This window comes from Saccopteryx bilineata, chromosome 5, assembly GCF_036850765.1.
Source record: "Saccopteryx bilineata isolate mSacBil1 chromosome 5, mSacBil1_pri_phased_curated, whole genome shotgun sequence".
Classification (NCBI taxonomy): domain Eukaryota; kingdom Metazoa; phylum Chordata; class Mammalia; order Chiroptera; family Emballonuridae; genus Saccopteryx; species Saccopteryx bilineata.
The window spans coordinates 57,235,035-57,257,430 of record NC_089494.1 but is presented as its reverse complement, the minus strand read 5'-3'; the positions used below and the strand labels follow the sequence as shown (position 1 = coordinate 57,257,430).

The 22,396-nt window shown below is 38.5% G+C and overlaps 1 protein-coding gene across 1 annotated transcript in view; it reads right to left on the bottom strand.

Annotated features, from left to right (window-relative positions):
- Positions 1-22,396, bottom strand: part of TTN (titin) — a 284,943-nt gene that overhangs the window by 203,429 nt on the left and 59,118 nt on the right. Inside the window, exons 46-61 of the mRNA XM_066233115.1 lie at positions 9,402-12,053; positions 8,101-8,379; positions 5,887-6,450; positions 5,068-5,349; positions 4,689-4,967; positions 3,969-4,247; positions 3,591-3,869; positions 3,186-3,473; positions 2,793-3,071; positions 2,417-2,698; positions 2,044-2,322; positions 1,656-1,934; positions 1,276-1,554; positions 863-1,150; positions 460-738; positions 39-320 (exon numbers count right to left, since the gene is read on the bottom strand). Of these exons, the coding sequence (XP_066089212.1) occupies positions 39-320; positions 460-738; positions 863-1,150; positions 1,276-1,554; positions 1,656-1,934; positions 2,044-2,322; positions 2,417-2,698; positions 2,793-3,071; positions 3,186-3,473; positions 3,591-3,869; positions 3,969-4,247; positions 4,689-4,967; positions 5,068-5,349; positions 5,887-6,450; positions 8,101-8,379; positions 9,402-12,053 (7,149 nt within the window). The remainder of the gene's footprint in view (positions 1-38; positions 321-459; positions 739-862; positions 1,151-1,275; positions 1,555-1,655; positions 1,935-2,043; positions 2,323-2,416; positions 2,699-2,792; positions 3,072-3,185; positions 3,474-3,590; positions 3,870-3,968; positions 4,248-4,688; positions 4,968-5,067; positions 5,350-5,886; positions 6,451-8,100; positions 8,380-9,401; positions 12,054-22,396) is intronic.

Below are 22,396 nucleotides of genomic sequence, written 5' to 3'. Positions count from 1 at the left end.
CAGCACAGTCAGAACAGAAAGTAGATCCAGGAACAAACCTTTCACTTTTAATTCAATGCTGCAGCTTGCAGTGCCTGCATCGTTCCGAGCTTCGCAGACGTAAGTCCCGCTATTTTCTAACCTGGCACCAGAAATTTGGAAAGTGGCTAAACCACTGACGAAGGAAATGCCATGTTTCTCAATGGCTGTTATTTCATTCCCGTCCAGGTACCAAGAAACTCTGATTTCAGGAGTGCCTGTGATTTGGCATTCAAATGTTGTAGATTGTCCATTCCTCAGCACTAATACAGGGCTGGGCTTCTTAATGAATTGAGGAGGTTCTAAAGATGGAGGAAAAAGTGTGATTTGGACATTTTTTAGCACAAAGGCAAATAAGCAAAATTGGTTTCTAAAGGCTTTTCCCTTCCCCCACAAGAAAATCTAGACAAGCAAGAACGTGAAGAGATGTAAAGACCAGACCTTTTACAAAGAGAGTGGCTTTACTGGTTGCTATGCCAACATCATTGCTTAGTTGACAAATGTAGGTCCCAGAATGAGCAGCTTTGGCTGAAAAGAGCTCTAGCACAGTGGAGGTGTCATCTTTCCAAACCGAACGAGCTGCTCCCGAGTGCAACTCTTTGTTATCTTTGAACCACTTAATTGTCATGGGGGCAGTGCCACCCACGAGAGCCTTTAACTGAACCCTTGTGTTGGGGTTGACATCTTGAGACTGTGGCTCTTCCACGAAGTAAGGGGGTTCTGAGGTGAAAGAAAAAGAAGCAAAGGGAGAAAGGAACATTCACTTTAGAATTGAGCAATAAAGTAGGAACTGAGAAATGAGAGAGCAATTAGTTATTGATAAGTGGAGATAGAAATCGCCAACCTTTGACTGTTAGGTGACCACTGCACTGGTTGTGTCCTGCCTTATTAGTGGCAGAACATGTGTATGTCCCACCATCTGTACTTTCCAGGTGACTGATTTCCAAGAAGGCAGTGTTGTCGTGAAAAGAGAACTTGTATTTTTCACTAGCTGAAATTTCATGGTCGTCTTTGAACCATTGGATACTTATGGGATGTGACCCAGCCACTATACATTCTAAGTCAATAAAAGACCCTGTAATGCTGTCCATTTTCTTCAGTTTTTTGGTGAATGAGGGAGGTATGATAAGATCTATGCAATAAAAACACAAAACAAAATTGTTATGTCAATCCACCAATTTATATTTTATCTAAAATTGTAAGAGATGAAGAAGCATAGAAATGCCTAGGTCCTCTCTAGAGACAAGTAATACTAACCTAATACATTAATGCTAGCCTTGCAGCTGCTTCTCCCAACATCATTTTGGATCTCAAAAGTATATTCTCCACTATCTTTCTTTTCTGTAGAGATAATCTTCAGTACAGAGACTGTGTCAGTGACGCTGATTTTATATTTTTGACCCAGGGTCAGTTCTTGGCCATCTTTATACCATTTGGCTGTAATCTCTTTAGTCCCTGAAAATTTAACCTGCAAAGTGGCTGGGTCTCCTTGGGTGACGTCAATAGACGCAGCCTCCTCGGTGATTGTTGCAGGTTCTGTAGAAAACAAAGGAAAGGTGTGTGGGTCGGGAACTGCTCTATCATAGGCTTACATCTGCACTTCTTCCTAAAACCCACGGCAGACTTTCTGAACTAACCTTTTACTGAGAGTAATGCAGAACATCTTTGTATTCCTGCATCATTTTTGGCCTGACAGACATATTTTCCATCATGCTTGACTTCGATGCCACTGAGGTAGAGACTGGCCACATTGTTCTCAAAGGTCATTCTGATATTACTGTCTTCAGTGATTTCATCGTTGTCTTTTAACCAAGTCACTGTGATCGGCAAGGAGCCTCTCAGAGTGGCCTGGAAGGCAGCCGTGCCTCCTCGAAGGGAGCTGGTGCTCTCGGGCTTCTTTACAAAGGTCGGTGGTTCTAACAGAAGAATGAATTCTCCATCAATACCAGCTCTATAGAAAAACTGGCTTAAAACAATGAATTGATTCTGCAGAAGAGCTAGTCCTTCATGTGAACCAACACTAACCTCTTAAAGTGACCCTGGCAGTGCAGGCGCTGCTGCCCACATCGTTGGTCACCCGGCACTGGTATTCCCCAGCATCTGCGGCTATGAACTTGAGGATCTGCAGGCTAACCAGCTGATCCTGAATAAAGGTTTTATACTTTCTACCACTTCGCAGCGTTGTGTTGTCTTTGAACCACGTGATCTCAAAGGGAGGCGTGCCTGCCACCTCTGCCAGCAGCATGACATCATACTCCTTCAACACTTCAACTGGCTTAAATTCTTTGGTAAAGTAAGGTGGTTCTATAGTAGAAAAGGAATCATTTTTAGTGAAAGGGGCAGGAATCTGTGCTACGGACCACAATTTTGGTAAATAAGGGGCAACGTGAACACAGACCTTTGACTATTAAAATGCTACCACAGTGGTCACTGCCAGCCTCGTTTTGGGCCTCACACATATATTCACCGCTGTCTTCGATGGCAACATCTGTAAGTTTTAGAACTGCGGTGGACTCCATGAAAAACATCTTGTGTTTGCTGCTCTCCTTAATTTCTCTATCATTTGCAAACCATGTTATCTTAATTGGAGGGGTACCAGTGACCTTACAGGCTAGCTGGGTGGCATCACCTTTCTTTAAGAGCTGTGAAGGCTCTAACTTTTCAACAAATGTGGCAGGTTCTATGGAAGGGAAAACGTCATTAAGAAACATGAGAAAGAGGAAAAGAACTTAAAACAATGACAGCACAAAGATGTCCAGAAAATAACTGCAAACCTTTTACAAATAAGTTTGCACTGCACTCCACGCCTCCGGCGACGTTGCTGACTTTACAGGTGTATGTGCCTGAATCGGAGGTTTTTACCGAATAGAGTTCCAGGGAACTTCCTAAAGCTTCTTTGGTAATATAGCAGCTTCCACCAGAAACCAGTTCTTTGTCACCCTTAAACCATCTGATTGTGAGAGGAATAGACCCTTGGAAGGTGCTTGTCAGGCAGACAGCTGAACCGGGCAGAACATCCTTTGAAGCAGGTTTAGTTACAAAACTGGGAGGTTCTAAAGAAGAGGTATAAGAAAGAATTTCAAAGAGTTAAGAGGCGCGACCAAAGGGAAGAAGTCTTAAATTTGAAAATAGTCTATAGTAAGAATGAAACGCAGTCTCCATCCAACCTTGCACAATCAGGGCTCCGCTGCTGTCCTTGCTCCCCACGGAATTTGTGGCTCGACAAGTGAAATTGCCTGCGTCATTCATGTCTATTCTGCTTATCTCCAAAGAGGCTGTGCCTTCCACGAATGCTATTCTGTATCTGTCAGAAGAGGCTATTTCTTTATCATCCTTAAACCAGGACACCCTCATTGGGAGGGAGCCAGCGATTTTGCAGTCCAGCCTGCAGGTACCGCTAACAACACTATCCACGTTGCGTAGGGGTTTGGTAAAAAACGGAGCAATGTCGCGATCTGTTCACGGCACAAGAAGGGAAGAAGGGTCAGTATACAAAGGCGCTCATGGTTTTATTTTTGGCTCTTGGTTGGTTTTCAAAGGAATACGGAGCACAGATTTCTAGAGATACTAACCTAATACGGTGAAAGTTGTCTCACAGGAGCTGCTGCCCACTTCATTGGAAATTTCAAATGTGTATTGGCCACTATCATGCAGCTCAGCTGAATAAAATTTGAGTTGGGCAACATTGTTTTTAAAACTTATTCGATGCTTTTTACTGGCAACTAAAGGTCTCCCATCTTTGTACCATTTGGGCTTCAGTTCTGGGGTGCCCGAGACTGTATACTCCAGCGTGGCTGGGTCTCCTGCCGTCACCTGGATCAGCTCTGCTCTCTCAACAATTTTGGCAGGTTCTACAATGGTATTAAATAGTTAGAATTCCAAAGTGTGTATTAGGGTTTCATTTTGAAGTGGAAATAATTGACTGAGAGTTAAAACGTTCCTACACGGACCTTTTACTATTAATTCCCCAACAGACGTTTGGCTTCCAGCTGCGTTTTCAGCCAGGCACGTGTATTTGCCACCCAAACTGATCTGGACGTCAGGGATGATTAAGACCGCAACACCACTTGAGAAGCTCGTTTTGATTTTCCCATCTTCTTTAATGATCTCTTGTCCTTTCATCCACGTGACAGAAATGGGTTCTGACCCTCTCACAGCAGCTTGTAAGGTAACCGTTTGTCCTGCTAGTGCAGTAAAATCATCTACTTTCTTTACAAAGGTTGGTGGTTCTAGTCAAAGAGAAGAGAGCATGCAAAACTTATCGTTCCCAAACACTTTCAACACCGTATGCATTTAAGTGTTTTATCTAGATGACATTTATCTTCTCCACCACTGCTATCCTATCATGTTGGTTAATTAAAGAAATAAAATTTAAGAAGAATTACAATGTGACCCAAGAGAAAGAAGCATGGGAAGATACATGGTTATCAGCTGACAACATGTAATTTTGATGTAATTCACTTTTGTTCTCAGAGATTAAATATTTACACCAAGTTCAGGATCAACACTGGATTGAAGGTCATGACTTTGTTCCCAAGGTCCCAGGTCAAACCAAAGGAAAAACATTTTGAAAGCTTAAGAGAAGAAGGGAAAGTACCAGTTTTCCTTCCGCAGTTAAGATAACTATTTTGACAATGTGTTAAAGAGGCATCAGTTTTTTGAACACTAACCTTTTAATAAATGTGTTGCGCTGCAGCCGCACTTCCCGACTTCGTTAGCGACAACACATTCGTACTCCCCCACGTCTGCACTATTAAAGGAAAAGATCTCCAGAGACACAAGAGACTTCTGAGCGAACAACCTGTACTTTTTACTACTTCGAATTTGCTTCTTATCTTTGAACCAGCTAATTTCAAACGGTCCCGTGCCTGCGATTTCACACTGAAGGAGGGCATTTGTTCCTTTCACTATATCTGCAGGCTCAAGAGTTTTGACGAAAGAAGGAGGTTCTACAAAAGTATGAAAGCATCGTGTAAGTCACGGGTTACCAGCAATTAAAAGGAAAGTCTTTTCTCAAAATAACAATGGACGGTGACTGAGTAAACAAACCTTTAATAACTATTTCAGAACTGCAGCTGTCACTGCCAACGTCATTCACTGCTTCACATGAGTAACTCCCACTGTCTTCTACTTTTACATCAGTGATATCAAGTACAGCCTCAGAATTGACAAAAGACATTCGGATTGTGTTACTCTCGTTAAGTTCTTTGTTATTTTTAAACCAAGTAACCTGGATCACAGGTGAGCCTTTCAGCTTGCAATGGAGGCGGGCTGTTTCACCAGGGAGCATTAAATAAGAGGGATCCACCTTCTTCACAAAGGATGGTGGCTCTATGTGAAGTTAATATGAAAAGAAAAAGGAAAAGACGTCTGAAGCATACACGCCACAAAAGATAAGTAGACACACACAACAGTAAGACAAAAAAACACACGTAAAATATCTGCATGAAATTTTTGAAAAGGCTGTGGTGCTTTCAATAGCTTTCCAGATTTCCATGATTTGAAAACACTTTTTCAGTCACTTGATTAAAAAACAAATTAACAAAACCAAAAACAAGCAAGCTCTACTTATACAATGAGCAATTTTATGAAAGATTAGTTAAGGATTTCCTAGACACTTGAAGTTCATAGAAGAAAGTTTTAAGCGAGTTTTGTTAATGGCAGATAGAAGAACAAAAGTAAGTGAATTCTGAAGAAGATTGAAAAAACAAAGTCAAACAATGCCAGGATTTCCCCAAACCAAAAGGTTTGCTTGGATGAAATTATTTTAATAACAAAAGGTACTGGTGGCATTGTTTGTAAGCAATTATTCTACTAGTGCATCCTTTCAGAGAAGAAAGTGAAAAATAATATTCACATATTTCTTACCTCTGATAGTTACTGTTGTTGATGAGGAGCTACTTCCAGCCTCATTTGAAGCTGTGCAAACATAGGTTCCTGAATCTTTTAATTTGGCAAGAGGGATCTCAAGTGATGCTATTTTATCTTCAAAACAGATCTTATAATCTTTCCCGGCTGGGAGTTTTTGCCCATCTTTATTCCACGTCACTGTGACCTTTCTGTCCTCATCTACTTGGCATTCAAGGTGGATCTTCTTATTGATAGCTGATTGCACAGGCTCTAATTCTTTAATGAAATGCGGCTTGTCGATTATGATCAACTCAGCTTGGCAGATGTCGGCTCCAAACTTGTTAGAAGCCTTACAAGAGTAAACGCCTCGATCTTGAATTGTAAGAGCTGAGAGTTCTAAAGAGTGTTTGTTTTCTGCATCTGAAATCTTGCGGTTCGGGGAAGGTGGTAGTGCAGCACCATCCTTCTGCCAAATGGTTTCGATCACGGGGGTGCCTGTCACCGTGCAGAGGAACTTGGCTGTCTTACCCACAAACGTTGTAACAGACTTAGGTCTGGAGAAAAAGGTGGGTGGATATGCCTCTGCAAAAAAATTGTTTCAGCATTATATTTTGTCCCCACAAAAGCTCTGGCTGTAATGATATATTCCGAGCAAGAAAAGATAGACCACATTATTTTACATAGGGTAATGTATAAACAAGATAAAAATATTTGTCAAAGAAAAGAGATGACAGTGTTCTTTACAGAGGCGCAAGACAGCACGTTAAATGTCTCTATCAAAGGAGAGAACAAACGTGCCTTTATTTAGCAACATTAACTTACTATTACTAAAGAGTTGTTCATTTTAGTAGCTGATAAATTGTTTGAGTTATTTCACAAGCAATTCACTTGATACTTTAATTCTGGCTATTTAGAAGAGTGTATAAGGAAGATAAAAAATGTATTTGACTTTTCTGAAGAGTAGAGATACTATGTGGTAAAAAAGATTGAGTTGCTTTATAAAGTCTAACTCTCCTGTCAACCACCAGCAAATCCTTAAATGGCTCAACTTTGAAACAATCCCTCAGTCATTTTGAACCCGTAAAACTATATATAGTGTATTTTCTCATTTCCATTCTGCAATTTGAAGCAAGTCTTTATGAACCACTCTTTCCAAAAGTGTCATTAAGATTAAGGCCATGTTACATGGTCACATGGAGACTCTTTGAGCACAAAGTGAAGACCACTGGTTGGGTCACTATGAGCCCAAGTTTCAGACTTTCTGATATGTAAAGAAGTTGTAGAAAAGGGAAGCGACAGGAAACACCAACTTTTTCAAGTCAAACGGATGAGCTGTATGTGCCTTTCCCCTTTGGGTTCTCATTGAAAAAGAAGACCAAGGGTCAGTCTCTCCCTGACATTAATTAGTTCATGACTTCTGTCAACAACATGAGTTGTTGCTGCCCTGATCCTGAACCACAGTCCATACTTTCCTGTAGGAGTAGGGGAAGGAGAGAGAAAGAGAGAGAGAGAGAGAGAGAGAAGTAGCTACTAATATTGTTTTCTAATGAGGGATTCAAACACCCGATGAGTGTTAACTACTCAAAAGTCATCCTGTGTATCAATAGGTACTAGAACAGAAGATTTGTGTAGTTGCTCTTATTATTAAATTAGGAATAAAGCCTAGTGTGAGAACCCTATAGTCCTGTGCTAGTCCCCCATCTCACATTAGAATTTGTTTATCTTTAGACTTTTGCTTTGATTTTTCTCAGTTTGCAATTCTGTTCTAAATTGGTTAACTGGTTACAAATCACTGAATACATTGAGATTTCATATATTTTTTAGTGACATCAAAAATTCTGGTGGTCCTGAAATTTTTATATGAAGGGCCAAGCCATTTGTACTTACCCAAGATATATTCACCAGGCTAGCCATTAAAAAGAAGAGAGAACAAAACAGACAAAACCCCTCAAAGTCAAATTTCTAGGAGCCACTGCTCATTTGATTCCTTAACATTTTTTAAATAATAAAGTCTTTTTATTTTTTATGTAGCGATAGTTAGAAATTTAATTAAATAATGATCTGTTATCCCACATAGGTCCTGTAGTACCTAGCTACCATGCTACCATGTTACCATGTTGGCTATTGTTCTCTCCGGCTGGTAGAGCAAGGACTTCCTGTACCTGTATGAAAAACAAATTAGGCAAAAATATGAAATGAGATGAAAACATCAATGCAATGTTCAGCATTTACCTGTCACAGTTAGTGTGGCCGTGCAGCTGACACTGCCATACTCATTGGACGCTTTGCAGGTATACTCGCCGCAGTCAATAACCTGGGTTCTCAGGATTTCCAGGCTAGAGACATAATTTGAAGATCTAATAGAACACTTGTCACTGTCGTAAATTTCTCGGTCGGCTTTAAACCACTGGAATCGGACGTTGGGGGCACTCTGGATCTCACAGGTGAATTTGGCTAGGTGGCCCAGAGCTACTTCAAGGGGCTCGATTCTTCTCTTGATCACAGGGGCAGCTGTAAAGGGAAGCGGAGTCTATTAGCATGCCCCCTTATCAACCACACCACATGTTTTGTTTCCTTCTCACTTTTGTTTCTGTTAATGAAGTAAAACAGTTGAAACTGGTGAGACAGGTTTAAGACCAGTAAGTGGAAAATGAGGAAGATCATTGAAGGTAAAAGAAGACAATATGCAGCTTTCAATGTGTTCAATCATTACTTTGCAACGAATTGTGAAAAAAGTATTAAAATGTGATGCTACTGGCTTACATGCATAGTGGCATGATCTATTCTTTAAATATACCATGCTGAGTAGAAACACTGGGAATAATGTGAAAAAACCCCCACATGATCTACCACAACGATTTTCAACCTTTTTTATCTCACAGCACACATAAACTAATTACTAAAATTCTGTAGTACACCAAAAAGTATATTTTGGCTATTGTTATGTTGGCATTGTCATTTTGGTATTTGACAATCTAAAGGAAAAAAGGTCAGTGCCCCTGACTAAATAATCAGGTATTGTATATTTAAAACTGTTTTGCAGCATACTGGTTGAAAATCGTTGATCTATTATATAAAGTGATAAGTGAAACAACAGTGAAACAACAACAAAAAAAAGAAATAAATAAAAATAAGAAATATAAATGGACAATTAATCATGGTTATTTCAAATTTAGGGATGAGACTGGCAATTTTAGACTGGCTAGGTGTTCACTGACAGCTTTTACCTACGTGTTATTAAAATATTTTCATTTAAAAATAAGCTAAAAAGTATATGCATTTGTATAATGAAACATTTAAAAATACATTTTATTTTAAAAATAAATAGTGATATAGAGATAACCTATTATCCAATAAGGTAGTAAGGGAAGAGGAGAAGAGTTAATAACCATGATAATGTCTGTGATGTCATTTTTACTCTAAATCAGCTACATTCTGGCAATGGCAGATAAGTGACAATTCAGTGATGAAACCTAAATCATTACAATCCAGTGAATGTTAGAGCTTGATCTACTGAATCCTTAAAATCCAACCTCTTTTGACTACAGTGAGTTTTGCCGATGTTTCTGTTTTCCCGTGGTCATTCAAGGCCTCACAGGTATACTCTCCTTGATGTTCTTCTTCATTTACTTGGTCGATTACTAGCGTATATGTATTTTGATCTTGTAAACACTTGAACTTTTCATCTAAAGATACCAGTTCACTCTCAAAATACCAATTCACCTCTTTGGCATTTGATATGGATGACGTGAAGTTCACAGTGTCACCTTCCTCAGCAACAGTGTCCACCAAGGGTGTTTGTATAACAGGAGCATCCTCTTTGAGGAAGCTATCCTCAACCTCCTGTATCTCTACTACACCAATTTCCTCAGGACCACTTTCAGAGAACTCTTTTTCCTCGAATGGTTTCGTTATCTCATCCGGTTTTTCATCAGAGATGGCTGTAGCAACCCCATCTGTGAGACTTGTGGTATCTGCAACTTTGACCTGACTTTCCACATTAAAAGAATTGACCTCTTCTGCTGAGACAAAATATTTAGATTCAATTTCTGGTTCATTGACTGCTTCGACCTTCTGTGAGTCTGATAAAGAATCCATTTCTTCCTGAAAGCCTGTCTTGACTTCTTTCTGAATTCTAGGATCCATGGCTGTTAAGATGTTTGCTTCCTCACATATAATAGAGCACAAAGCTTCCTTAAATTCAGTTTTCAAGTTAGCCATTTGAGGATCAATACCTTCAATAGAGATGGTTAATTCTTCTGTTAGAGATTTCACTGAGGCAATAAGGTAGGTGCACATAATGCGTTTGGGCTCTTGGGTGACATTTATGGCCTTGACCTCCACCTTTTCAATGTTGCATAACCACTCAGAGAAGAGGCTCATTTGCTCACTGGCCACTGCTGCTTGCAAAGCCCTGCGGATCTGAGTTTTCAGGTTTAATCTTTGCTCTTCTGGAATACGAGGGAGCACACTTTCCTTAGAAAGAATGTCACATGCCTGCACTTCCTGCACGCCCTTTATTGCCACCGGCTCTTTTCTAAACTCACTGGTTTGGTTAGGGGGCATTGCCAAGTTGTCAGAATGTTCTTCCTTGAGAAGTACCTGCTTTTCCTCACATGCTAGTGGAAAACTTAGAGACCTGCTCTCCTCAGTCCTGGCCACAGAGTCAGTTGCTGTACTTTCCAGTTGGTCTGCATGTTCCATCAAGATTTCACTTCCTTCTGTGCACGTGTGCTCTGAGGGGACCTGAGGCTCATAACTTACCTCAGAGATTACCGTGTCAGGACGCTCAAAACTCTCCACGTGGCCCTCATCTAAGCTCTGACTCAGGATGAGGGCACTTTGAGCCTCTTGCTTTTGAACAGTCCCCATTTGTTCTTTGTCCACTGCAGATGTTGCTTTTTCTTTTGGTAAAAGTACGTCCTCAGCCACAGAAGTTGGATATGAATGGGTTGTAGTGTCTGTTAAAGGCTGTGGGCGGTTCCCTTCAGGTTCAGTTAACAAAGTTTTCAGAGGCTTCGCTGTTAGTGAACTAGTTTCTTTTATGGAAACAGCACCTGGGAAACCATTTTCAGTATCTGATTGGGCCGCTTGTGGTGCAGGCTCTTGAAGCATCAGCATATCTCCTTTGGGGAGGATTTTCTGAGCCTGAACCACCTGCAGCTCTGAACAGGGAGGTGGCTCCGTGGCCAGCTGACCACGAAGAGCGGTTTGCTCATAAGAAAGCTGCTGTTTTTCTTCCGCAATGAAAGCAGCTTTCAAAACAGTGTCCCTTACAAAGGCTGCAATTTCTGTCTGTGAGTCAACTGCAGGGCCCTTTAAGGACATCTGGGGGAAATCTTGAGAAACCTCCGGTGGGGACTTTTCTTCACAGGGTACATCTGTTCCCTCCACGTCGTCTAGAAGCACCAGCAGCTCTGCAGCACAGGTGGACTCACCCCACACGTTCTCCGCCTTACAGACGTAGAGGCCACTGTCTTCCCGCTGAGGGTCGTTGACAATGAACGTCCCGGAACCATCAGGATTATGAATGATAGTGTAATACACACTCGTGCAAAGCTGCTTGTTTTCTTTGAACCACAAAACGCTGGGTGCAGGCTCTCCAAGTACCATGTACTCAAAGATGGCGGGGAGCCCCTGAGCACAGTGAATTGGTTTTAACTCTTTAAGGAAGTAAGGAGGACAAGAACCTTCAAGCTTTTCCAGAGGTTTCTCCACTGCTGATTCTGGTTCAGTCTTGTTGGACCCCTCTCCTTTGGAATTTATTTTTAGATAGGCACTACATTTTGTCTGGCCATATTCATTACTGGCAATGCATGTGTACTCTCCCTCATCTTCAAATTTTGTGAACAAAATAATCAAGCTATAATCGTTACCATCGAAAACAAGCTTGTAGTCAGCGGAAGGCACTAACATTACTCCTTTAAAGAACCACTGGATTTTAGGCTTGGGAATGCCAATGACAGTAACAGACAGTTTAGCCACATCCCCTATGCTTATTTCAGAATTTGATACTTCTTTGATAAAAACTGGGACACTGCCCTTAATTTTAGAATCATATTTTGTTGAGTGAACTGGAGAGTCAGACAAAAGTTCAAGTGTTTCATCTCTTTTAGATAACTGAAGGTCAGAGCTATAGGTTTGGAATCCTTTATTCTCAGTAGTTAGAAGATCACTAGAAAACTCTGTATGGGAAAAAATGATTATTATTTTACCAATTATTTTACTTAACAAAAAAATAAAAATTTAAAAACTATGTACCAATTAATGGTATTCTTCTGCTTTATTCCTGGAATTACTAGATTATCCTGAGATTATAAAAAAAAAATCACATTTCTAAACGTTTAACCTTAGTTTATTACATCACATTATATTATTATAGTGTACTAATACAACTTTCAATCCAATCATTTGCATTAGAGTTTTATAAATTTTAAAGATGTATTTATGAATATGTCTTTGTGCTATAATCCCAATTCTAAAGTTTCAAAAACTGACAGCTAAATATTTGTAGTAAAAAAATCCAGTTACTCAAGTCAATTTCTTCAAAGATCCAGAATTACTTATAAAATTTTCTTGAGTTTACAAATATCATCACTATCAAATTAAAGACTGATTTCCAAAATAAATTATCTATATTTGAGTTACTATTTATAAACTGAAACCATTATTAAAAACAAGGGCCTACAGGGAATGTTTAATCTGAATTTATAAGAAACTACTGTTTACAGTTACTAGAAATGCAAGCCTACTTTTACTTGTGTAAACTGCCAGAATACTGCAACAAAGCTTTGATGATAAGACTTAACATTAACTCGAGTTAGTCAAGAAAATGGGAGAACTAGAGATGAGAGAAAACAACTCCAACATTAAAAACTTGATTTTAGCTCTTGACTCCCTGCGGCTCCCTCTCTGGCCTCCTTAGCTCCGCCCTCGATGTTTGATGCTTGGTCCTGCCTCCAGGCGGGAACAAATGTGGGCCTTCAGGAGAACTACCTGGCATGTGGAAGAGATGCAGGGTGGTGTGAGAGACTTCCACCGCTGCCACTTTCTGAGCATGGTTTACAGAGACAATTCATGAAGAGGTCTACTGCAAGTCCTGCTATGGAAAGAAATACGGACCCAAAGGCTATGGCTAAGGCCAGGATGCTGGCATGCTCAGCATGGACTGGGTAGGAACAGGGTATCAAGCTAGAGGGTGTTCAGCTTCACGGGCTTGCAACAAATCTAACCACTTATAAATTTGCTCAGAAATCCCTAGATGCTGAGAAATGTTCCAGATGTGGGAATTCTGTCTAATACCACTGAGAAGGTAATTGGAGCTGGAGGCCCTGGCACAAAAACTGTTTACAATGTGCCAAGTGTGGGAAGAAATCAACAACTCTGAGAAAGAAAGGGACATGTATTATAAAGGATGCTATGCAAAAAACTTTGGGCCCAATGAATTTGTCTGTGGTCAAGGAGCAGGAGCCCTTGTTCACGCTCAGTCAAGGTGTAAACCCAGAACCAAGATCACACACTGAGAATCTCTACATCACCTAGGCACAGATAATCTAACAGTAAACTACTGTGAAATTCTACCAACTTGTCAGTACTCTGAATTACCCTGTCCTTGGATAGGCCGGCTGACTTCTAGGTATATCACACTGTATCCTTTGCTTTATTCATAAGCATTTTCAAGAACCATTTCTTTTACATTTCAAATAAAACTTCAGGTTAGAAATAAACAAACTTGATTATATTTTATTGTGCAAGAAATACTGTTACAATATTATTGAACAGAAAAACAATGCAGTGAATAACAGATACACTTTAAATAACATCATGGATGACAGAATAAAAGACTTATAATTGATAACAAGTAATTAGGTTTTTCATTAAATGTTAGGTATGCAGAACAGTACCATAAATAATACTTTTATTGCCTTACTCAAAAACAGTTTTATTGTTTTTTTAGTTCACTCCACTTGCATCCTGTGGAAGAGTCTTGTAACATAATTCCTTTATATTCTAGTGCATAAGCATTAGAAGGCCAGACTTTAGTGTCTGCTAGTTATAAATATACCGGTAAAACTCATTAATAGCATGTAGAATACATACTCAGCTATTTATTATTTCAATTTGTAGCCATAAAATCATTGATTAATTTTACATACTAATGGTGACCACTTAACTCTACATTTAATCTGTAATGTATTACTAATATGTCACCTTTTCCTTACTTGAACTGCCAAAATATCTGTAAAGGGAATGAATCTGAATGTAGTTCCTGTACCCCTATCACTAGTATCTTGAAATATTTTTACTTCTAAATATTATTTATTAACCGTAAAAAAGATAGTAAATGCAATTCAAATGCGCTGAAACATGATTTATGTGGTTAAAAATACATAGTAATAGCAGCTAGTAATTATGTCTAATTTTGACTGTGTAATGAGTTATTTATCTAGGATCAGAGAAATGAATATTTCAGGCTTTTAAGTTATGTGTCACTGAGTCAGAAAATTTTAAAAAATTCAACAATTAACAAACTAAGCCAAGTGTGGGCAAAGCTTGCTTTTCTTTATTCAGTCATTGTTATTCTTCATAGTTTCAAGTTTAATGCATTTGAGACTATCAGAATTCTAATGAGCAAAACAAATAAAGCCCTCCTTCTTATGTGAATAAAAGTATATTTTTCAGCACTTCCTCACTTCCTGCAAATCCATTAAGGTATTATATATAACTTTTCTTTCCCTTTCTTTCTTACTTTTTTTTTAAACTGTTGCTATTTATGCTCTATAATATATAATACTGGGGAAAAAACATACTTGTCATGTTTTTCATGACCTGAATTTCTAATTTATTTAGACCTCTATTATGTGACTAAAGGTAGAATAAATCCTTACATCCCTTAACTATAGAATTAGTTTCATTTCAGGGATTTAGGATGTGATATATTTCATTATATCTATAACTGTCATTACAGATATTATGTACTCACTGGTTGGAACAGAAATGATTGCTCCACAAGAGTGTATCTATCTTGATGAGTTTTGGTGACTCAAAACAAGTAAAGCAAATTTGGGGGGGGGGTGAAGGTGAGGGTATAAACCTGATTGGTCCATCTACATTCTGTGCATATTTTCAGTTGTTTATTAAATTTGGAAGGCTTTTAGAAATTCCTATTGTAGGAATAAAAAAGTAATACAATAAAAAAACATAGTAAACATAATTGGTTATATAAATCCTTTTGAAAATTAAATGTTTAATTTTTTAGAATTAATAATATGTTTAATACAATCACTTAAAATCACTCAGTGCAGGAGATAATTATAGCCATTAGGTAACAATGAGTAATTTGAGAGTTGAGGGGAGGAAAAGTTCATAATTTTATTACTATAGTCTATCATTTCTCTCATCATCTGTGGCACAACTAAAATTTATTTTAATTTATGTTAAGAAATGTTACCACTGGGATGACACATAGAGTTGAATGATCATCTTTTAGGACTTCTAATCCAATCCCTCATTTTCAGATTAAAAAAACAGAACTTCTCTATACTTATTACAATTTATATGAGAAGATTTAGGTTCACATTGGAACACAGATATAATGCTAAGCATTTAGTAAATTTATTATAATTTTAATTTTTAAAAACACAAAATGTCATTTTAGAAACACAAGTCTTGAATTTGAATGCTTATTAATTTTTAGTTTTAAAAATAAAATTCAGTGAAAACAATAGGAAAGCTTATTATCTGATATATATATATATATATATATATATATATATATATATATATATATATGATACAAGTACCCCATTGCCTCAGTTCTAAAAACATTCCACCTTCTTTCCCTAATTTGAAAGATTCTGAAATTGGATTGTGATTTAAAATTTATATAAAAATATAATATGGTAGTTTCTTTTTTCCCCAGGCAAATATTAAATTAATGCTGCATTTTTATACTCATGCTATCTCAAAATTGAGAAATAAGGTATCTCCAAAGTGGAAAGATCTGTATTTTCACAGTCTGCAAATGTCCAGACAAACTCTATCCAAACAGAGAGCAGCATTAGTCCCTTCAAAACCAGCAAGAGTTAAAATACTTAAGAAGAGGGATATTAAATATTAAAATATTTTTTAAAGAGCCAAATAATATACTAAGAATGCAATGTCAAACATATTATATAGTTAGTTTTCAACTGGGCAAAGTTGGTTATTGTTTTTTTGTTTTATCTATTCTAAGTCTGAGTAAATAGGCATGGATTTGGCTGCAAAGGCGTCATAATTTCAAAAATTAGTTATACTCAGAGGAGAGAGAAGATTTTCTCTTACTAATCTGTCTGTGTGGTCATCTGACACGGTCTTCTATTTTACATATTACTTTACCTATATAGTTTATCTGCTAAAAGAGAATACATTCGACTGAAACACTTTCAGGAGGAGAATTGACGATAAAGTAAAAATACAAACAATTAAGTAGTCAAAGTGATATTTAATTGTGCTTGATTTTTCACAGCATTATTGACATCAGTGATGATTCCACAGTTTAGATAACAGAATATTTACATGTATTACAAATAGGAGACATCCACATGGAGAAACTGTTTTCCCAGGAGTCTTCAACATAATGCATTCAAATAGAGTTGACGTATTTGGAAATTTATTAGATCTCTATAATTTGGAAAAAATGGATGCACTCAAATCAATTGTAATAATTACTGAGGGACTAAAACATTGTACAAGAGACTTTACGTTAAGATGAGTGCTGCACAGGTCTCGGCCATCCCTATATTGTTAGTAGCCACACACCTGTACTCCCCTTCATCACCTTTTACTAAGTTTGTTATGAATAAGTTATGAAACCCTATGCCACGTTCTTCAGCACTGAACCTTGCTCCTTGCATCAGTTTCCCATCTTTGTACCAGTAAACCGTGGGTCTTGGAGAGCCACGAACTAAACACTGGAAATAAGCAGCCGTGCCTAACGGGGCATGACAGTCAGAAATATCTTTGATAAACCTGGGAGGCCCTTCCATAACCTGAAATTCAAAAAAGCTGTCTGAATATTTACTTCTTAAGACCAACTCTTCCTTCATACTGCTTAAAGTCACTTTACTTTTCTTTGTTATCGTAGCCAATACATTGAAATCTCCCATGCTGAGAAAACCCCGGCAGATAGCCTCTCCTACACAATTCACAGCTCTACACCTGTATGTCGCACTATCTGAAAGACAGACATTGTGAATTTTAAGGGTGTGACTTCCGTTCTCCTCACTAATCACATATTTAACATTATCTGGCTCAATGCACATATATTCTTTATACCATTTAACTTCGGGACTAGGGATGCCTATGACTGAACATTTGAACACAGCGTCTGAACTTTCTGGAACTTTAAAATCACAAATAGGCGTTATAAAACGAGGAGGCATTTCAAATGCTTCTAAGTCAATCTTTAGATCTTTGTCTTCTTCCCCTCTTGAAGCCATATTTGGATCTGCTAAATTCAGTGGAAGAACATCTAGACTCACAATCATGCTTTTATGATCGGGAGTGAATTCAGGAACTGTGACTATTTTCACTTGTTTCTCAAATTCTTTCACATCTTTTTCACTTAATTCAACTTCCAAGACAATTTCTTGTGGAGAAGGTGTTCTTGATGATGAATTGTTTTCCAAATCAAACTCCATGACATGCTGATGTGTCACCGGCGGTGGGAGTGCCACTGCCCTTTCTTTTTGGGGTACGACATCTACCCTTGCAAAGCTTTTTGCTTCCCCTATGATGTTTACAGCGTGGCACATGTACTCTCCCCCGTCTCTTTTCTGAATGCCGGAAATGACCAAAGAATGCACGTTACCCACTCTTTCTATCTTAATCCTTGCATCTGGCTCTAGCAAAGATTTATTTCTATACCATTTCACACCGGGAACTGGAATGCCCTCAACTTCAACAATGAAGCCTAATGTTGTATTTTCATATATCTTCCTTTTGGTCAGAGGTTCAATAAAAGACGGAGGCATTTCATTGTCTTTTGGTTCGATTGCTTCATTGGGGGTGCCAAATGAATCAGAACGCCATATTTCATACGCTGAACCTCTCTCTCCTGTAGGTGTATGGAAATGATCATTTGGTGTACTGTCCTCCCTTTCTATTTGTGACGGATACCTTTTAAAGTGTCCAGTGGGGTTTGGTCCTCCATTAGGAATAGAATACCTTTCAACTGTTTCTCCTCCTAAAGGTGTAGAATATCTCTCTAGAGTCTCCCCTGGGGGTGTGGAATATCTCTCCAGAGTCTCCCCTGGGGGTGTGGAGTATCTCTCCAGAGTCTCCCCTGGGGGTGTGGAATATCTCTCCAGAGTCTCCTCTGGGGGTGTGGAATATCTCTCCAGAGTCTCCCCTGGGGGTGTGGAATATCTCTCTAGAGTCTCCCCTGAGGGTGTGGAATATCTCTCTAGAGTCTCCCCTTGGGGTGTGGAATATCTTTCTGCTATCTCGTCTTCCAAAGGTGTTGAGTACCTTTCAGCAACTTCCTCTAAAGGCATGGTTCTTTGAATATTCTCACCTCCTGAATTTGTTGAGGATTGTTTGGTTGTATCAAATGGAGTAAAATATAAATCAGGAGACTTCGGAGTTTCAAAATGTTCAACAGAAGATGGCGGGGTATAAAACTGATCTAACTCAGATATTTCTTCACTGCTTATACTTCCCACGTCAATAGAAATATCAGATTCAGGAGAAAATGGGCGACCTAGTGATTCCTGTTGTTGGTTGTAATATTCATAGACAGTGTTGAAAGTTACTTCTTCAACCTCCATAGATGTGATTGACTCACTCTGGCCAAGTTTTGCCTTGTCTTTGGTATCTTTAGTTTCAGGAACTTCATGTTTTCCAGCAGCGAGTAAATATTGTGTTAGAGAGGACCCAGAGTCCATTACTTCCCTGGTATGTGCTTCATCAAATTTAGGAAGATTTTCAGAAAAACAAGTTTCTATATTTTCTTTAGTAGTGAAGAAAGAAGTTTCATTTTGAACTTGAACTTCTTCATAACATTTTTCTTCTTCAGAGACATCATTTTTTTCGCTTATTTGTTCATTTGGATTCTGCTGTTCCTCGGTTGTCAAGAATGAGAAGCACTGGCTGAGGGAGAGCTTTCTGTGGAGTGTGTCTGCTTCCTGAACGGCACCTTCGTGGTCTCCCAAAATTCCAGCGGCGTATCCCTGTGTCTCTCCATCCTGCTTTTCAAATGGTGCCAACTCTGGGTCGAAAGTGTGTTCTGCCTTCCTTTCACAAACATCTAAAAGCTTTTCCTCATTTGCTGATTTTTTCAAAAATGAAATGAAACTTTGATCTCCATTTTCTAAAGAACGTTTTTCCTCAGAAGTATCAGTTTTTCCTACATCTGCAGGTGAGGTCTGAATTAGGGGGCCTGATTCACTATGGATTTCTTCAGAGAAGAATTTAAGAGAATTATCAGTGTTTAAAATTTCTAAATTTTGTTCCTGTATCTGTTGGACTTCTCTTTCCAAATAAAAAGTCCTTTCATCAGTACAACTTTTCTCCATCCAGTCCTGATGAGAAGGAATTTCTTCACTGGTAAATACGTTATTCTGCAATCTTTTAGATGTAGTCTGTGTATCCAACTCTAATATTTCAGGGCTAGGAATCTCTTCTTTATAAGATGCTTCCTGCTGTTGCCTAGTTTCTTGGAACTTCCTAGCTGGATCTCCTACATAAGAATACATTTCTTTTAGATCAAATACAATGTTCTCAGCATCAGTTGTTTCAGAAGTAGGATGATGGGTTTTAAAATAAGCTTCTTCTTCTGGTTGACCACTATCTAATTCTTGGGATTTTAAATCTGGAGTTTCTATTTGAGAGTGAAACTGCTTTAGGTCAAATGTAATAGGTGCTTCATGTTCCGTCCTTTCTGAAACTGCCGACTGTTCTATAAGACCTATTTCTTTCAGTTGTTCCCTCTCTTGTACTTTAAATTCTTCATGAGTTTGAGAAGAAAGCAGCTTTAAATTCATTATGAAGTTAGATGAATCTGGTTCAGTGAGAGGGGACACTTTCTTTACCTGGTGCATATTTGCCTTTAGGTTACTTGATTGTGATTCTCTTTGAATTAGTGAAAAGTCAATGTCATCAGGATCCTTTGGAGGAGGACTAACAAATGATTTCCTGGTAGGTCTTTTCTCTAGAACTCCTTTTTCTATATGTTGTAACTTTTCAAATGCAATGATTCGATGCTTTACCTTTTTTCTTGGGTAGCGTCCCTCCTCACCAAGGGGTTCTTCCTGTACAATGATAGATGAGTCTTTTGTATCATAACTCTCAGAAGTTTTCTCAGAGTGGATATTCGAGAAATGGTCGCTTTGGGCATAATCTTGTACATGCACCCTTTCTGGTCCGCCAAGTTTTTCAAAATCATTTCTTACCTCTTTCCTAATTTTAACTTGACTGAAATCACCAACAAACGGATACACTGTACCCTCTGCTTGATGAAGCTTTGACTTCTCATTTTCATGTCCTTCTCTCCATTCATCCTGACATTGTATGAGTTCAGCCTTGATAGGCCTATTGGTTTGTATGGACCTAGAAGCCACCTGCATGAATCTGGGTGGTTTTTCTCTAGAAGGTATACAGTGAACATGACCTTTCTGGTGTATCTGCTCAGTTGTCTCCAGGTTTTGGAAACACTCCCTCACAGAATATTCTTTTACATATGATTGGGCAGTAAAAGGACCAGCTGGATAATCATATACATGTGCCCTTACAGATTCTCCCTGAATTGGTTGATCTTTGGAATATTCTTCATAAATTCCACCAACATTTTCTAGTTCACTATATTCCCTGTGTGTGACAGGTTCCACTGTTAGATCTGAAATACTCTCAACTTTTCCTGAATTGTTTTCAGCAACACACTTATATTTTCCAGAATCTTGAAAATCAACATCATTAATATATAATCTGTAGCTACAATCAACCTCTTCAAACTGAAACTTTGGGCTCTCCTTTAAAAGAACTCTATTTTGAAACCACGTTACCACTGGCTTAGGCTCACCAGACAGTAAACATTCAAGTACTATGAAATCTCCTTTTCTACATCTAACATGTGTTGGCATTTCTTGTAACACTTTTGGCGACTCATTAGTAATCTCAGATGAAAATATAAATTTGTGTTTTGGTGACTGAGTAGCCTCATCTCGAGGCATTGTTTTCGGTTCCACCTCTTCAAACTGAAACAATTCTCTTGACTCTTTATCCTGTTCTGGGGTAGGAGTTGCTGCTGTTATCTGAATTTCTACAGGAAAGGAAAGCAATTCTATGTCTGCAGAAGGAAGTGCTGGTGGGTGACTTTGGAACATATAGAGATCTGTTTGGCCCTGTTGTCTCAAAGATGGATGCATGCCTTCTGCTTGGTCAAACACCAGTGCCAGCTCTTCTTCCTCATCGCTGTAGTCGTGCAACATTGGAACTTTAGGTGCTCTGACACCATGCCTTTGTTTTGCTTTCACTTCTAGTATGCCAGTAGTCTTTACTGTTCCATATCGGTTAAACAGCACACAGGTGATAGAACCTTCATTTTGAGGAAGAACCGAAGAAAAAGTTAACGTTGAACAGTTTTCCAACGTCTGAGTAATAAAGCCTTGATTATGTGGGATTGGTATATCATTGTTATACCACATCACTATAGGTGGAGGATATCCTTGAAAGTGACACATAAATTTACAGCTCTCACCTTCATCAACCTCTTGAGATTCAATTTCTTGAAGAAATGAAGGTGGACAATGTTGCAGGTGTTTTTGGAAAGAATTTTCAAAAAATCCTGTGGTTTTCCTTTCTTTTTCCGTTTTGTACTCATCAATTCTTGTGGGAGGAGAATGTTGTAATTCTCTCAAATCATCCTTTCTTCTTCTCTTACTATCTATTTCTTTGTTTTCTTTAATATATGTAAGGGTACCAAAAGATTCACTGACAAATGGTGTAACTTGAGACACCTGTTCAGAAGTCTCATATATTTCCTTGCGTACATTAATGATAGATTTAGATGACTCTCCAATTTCAGTTTTGGTCATAATATCTTCAACTTGTCCTTTCTCTTGGGTATTCTCACCCTCTAGAATTGTATCATATAACCGGTCCTTTCGTAGATTTTCTCTTAGAAATGCCTCTTGGCTCATTCTTATTTCAGTCTGCAGAATTTCTTCATCAGCAGTAGTTGCGAAACTTGTGGCAGGTTCTGCAGATTCTATTGGATTAGGATGAGCATATGGATTGTAAGCAATACCCCCAGTCAAATATTCTACTTTATCCTTATTTTCAGCTAGATCAGATACAGACCTGCTTTTTATTTCCTCTCTAGAGAACAGAGTATCTCTATTACTAGCTTCACTTCTCAAAGTTCTTGAGCTTGGTTCAGATGACGTATCCAAAAGAGATAATTTCTTTTTCTCCAGTAATGTTTTCCTAGCCTCCCGTAAACGTTGCAACTTCATTTTGGTCTCCTCGTCCAGGAAATTTTCACCTATAT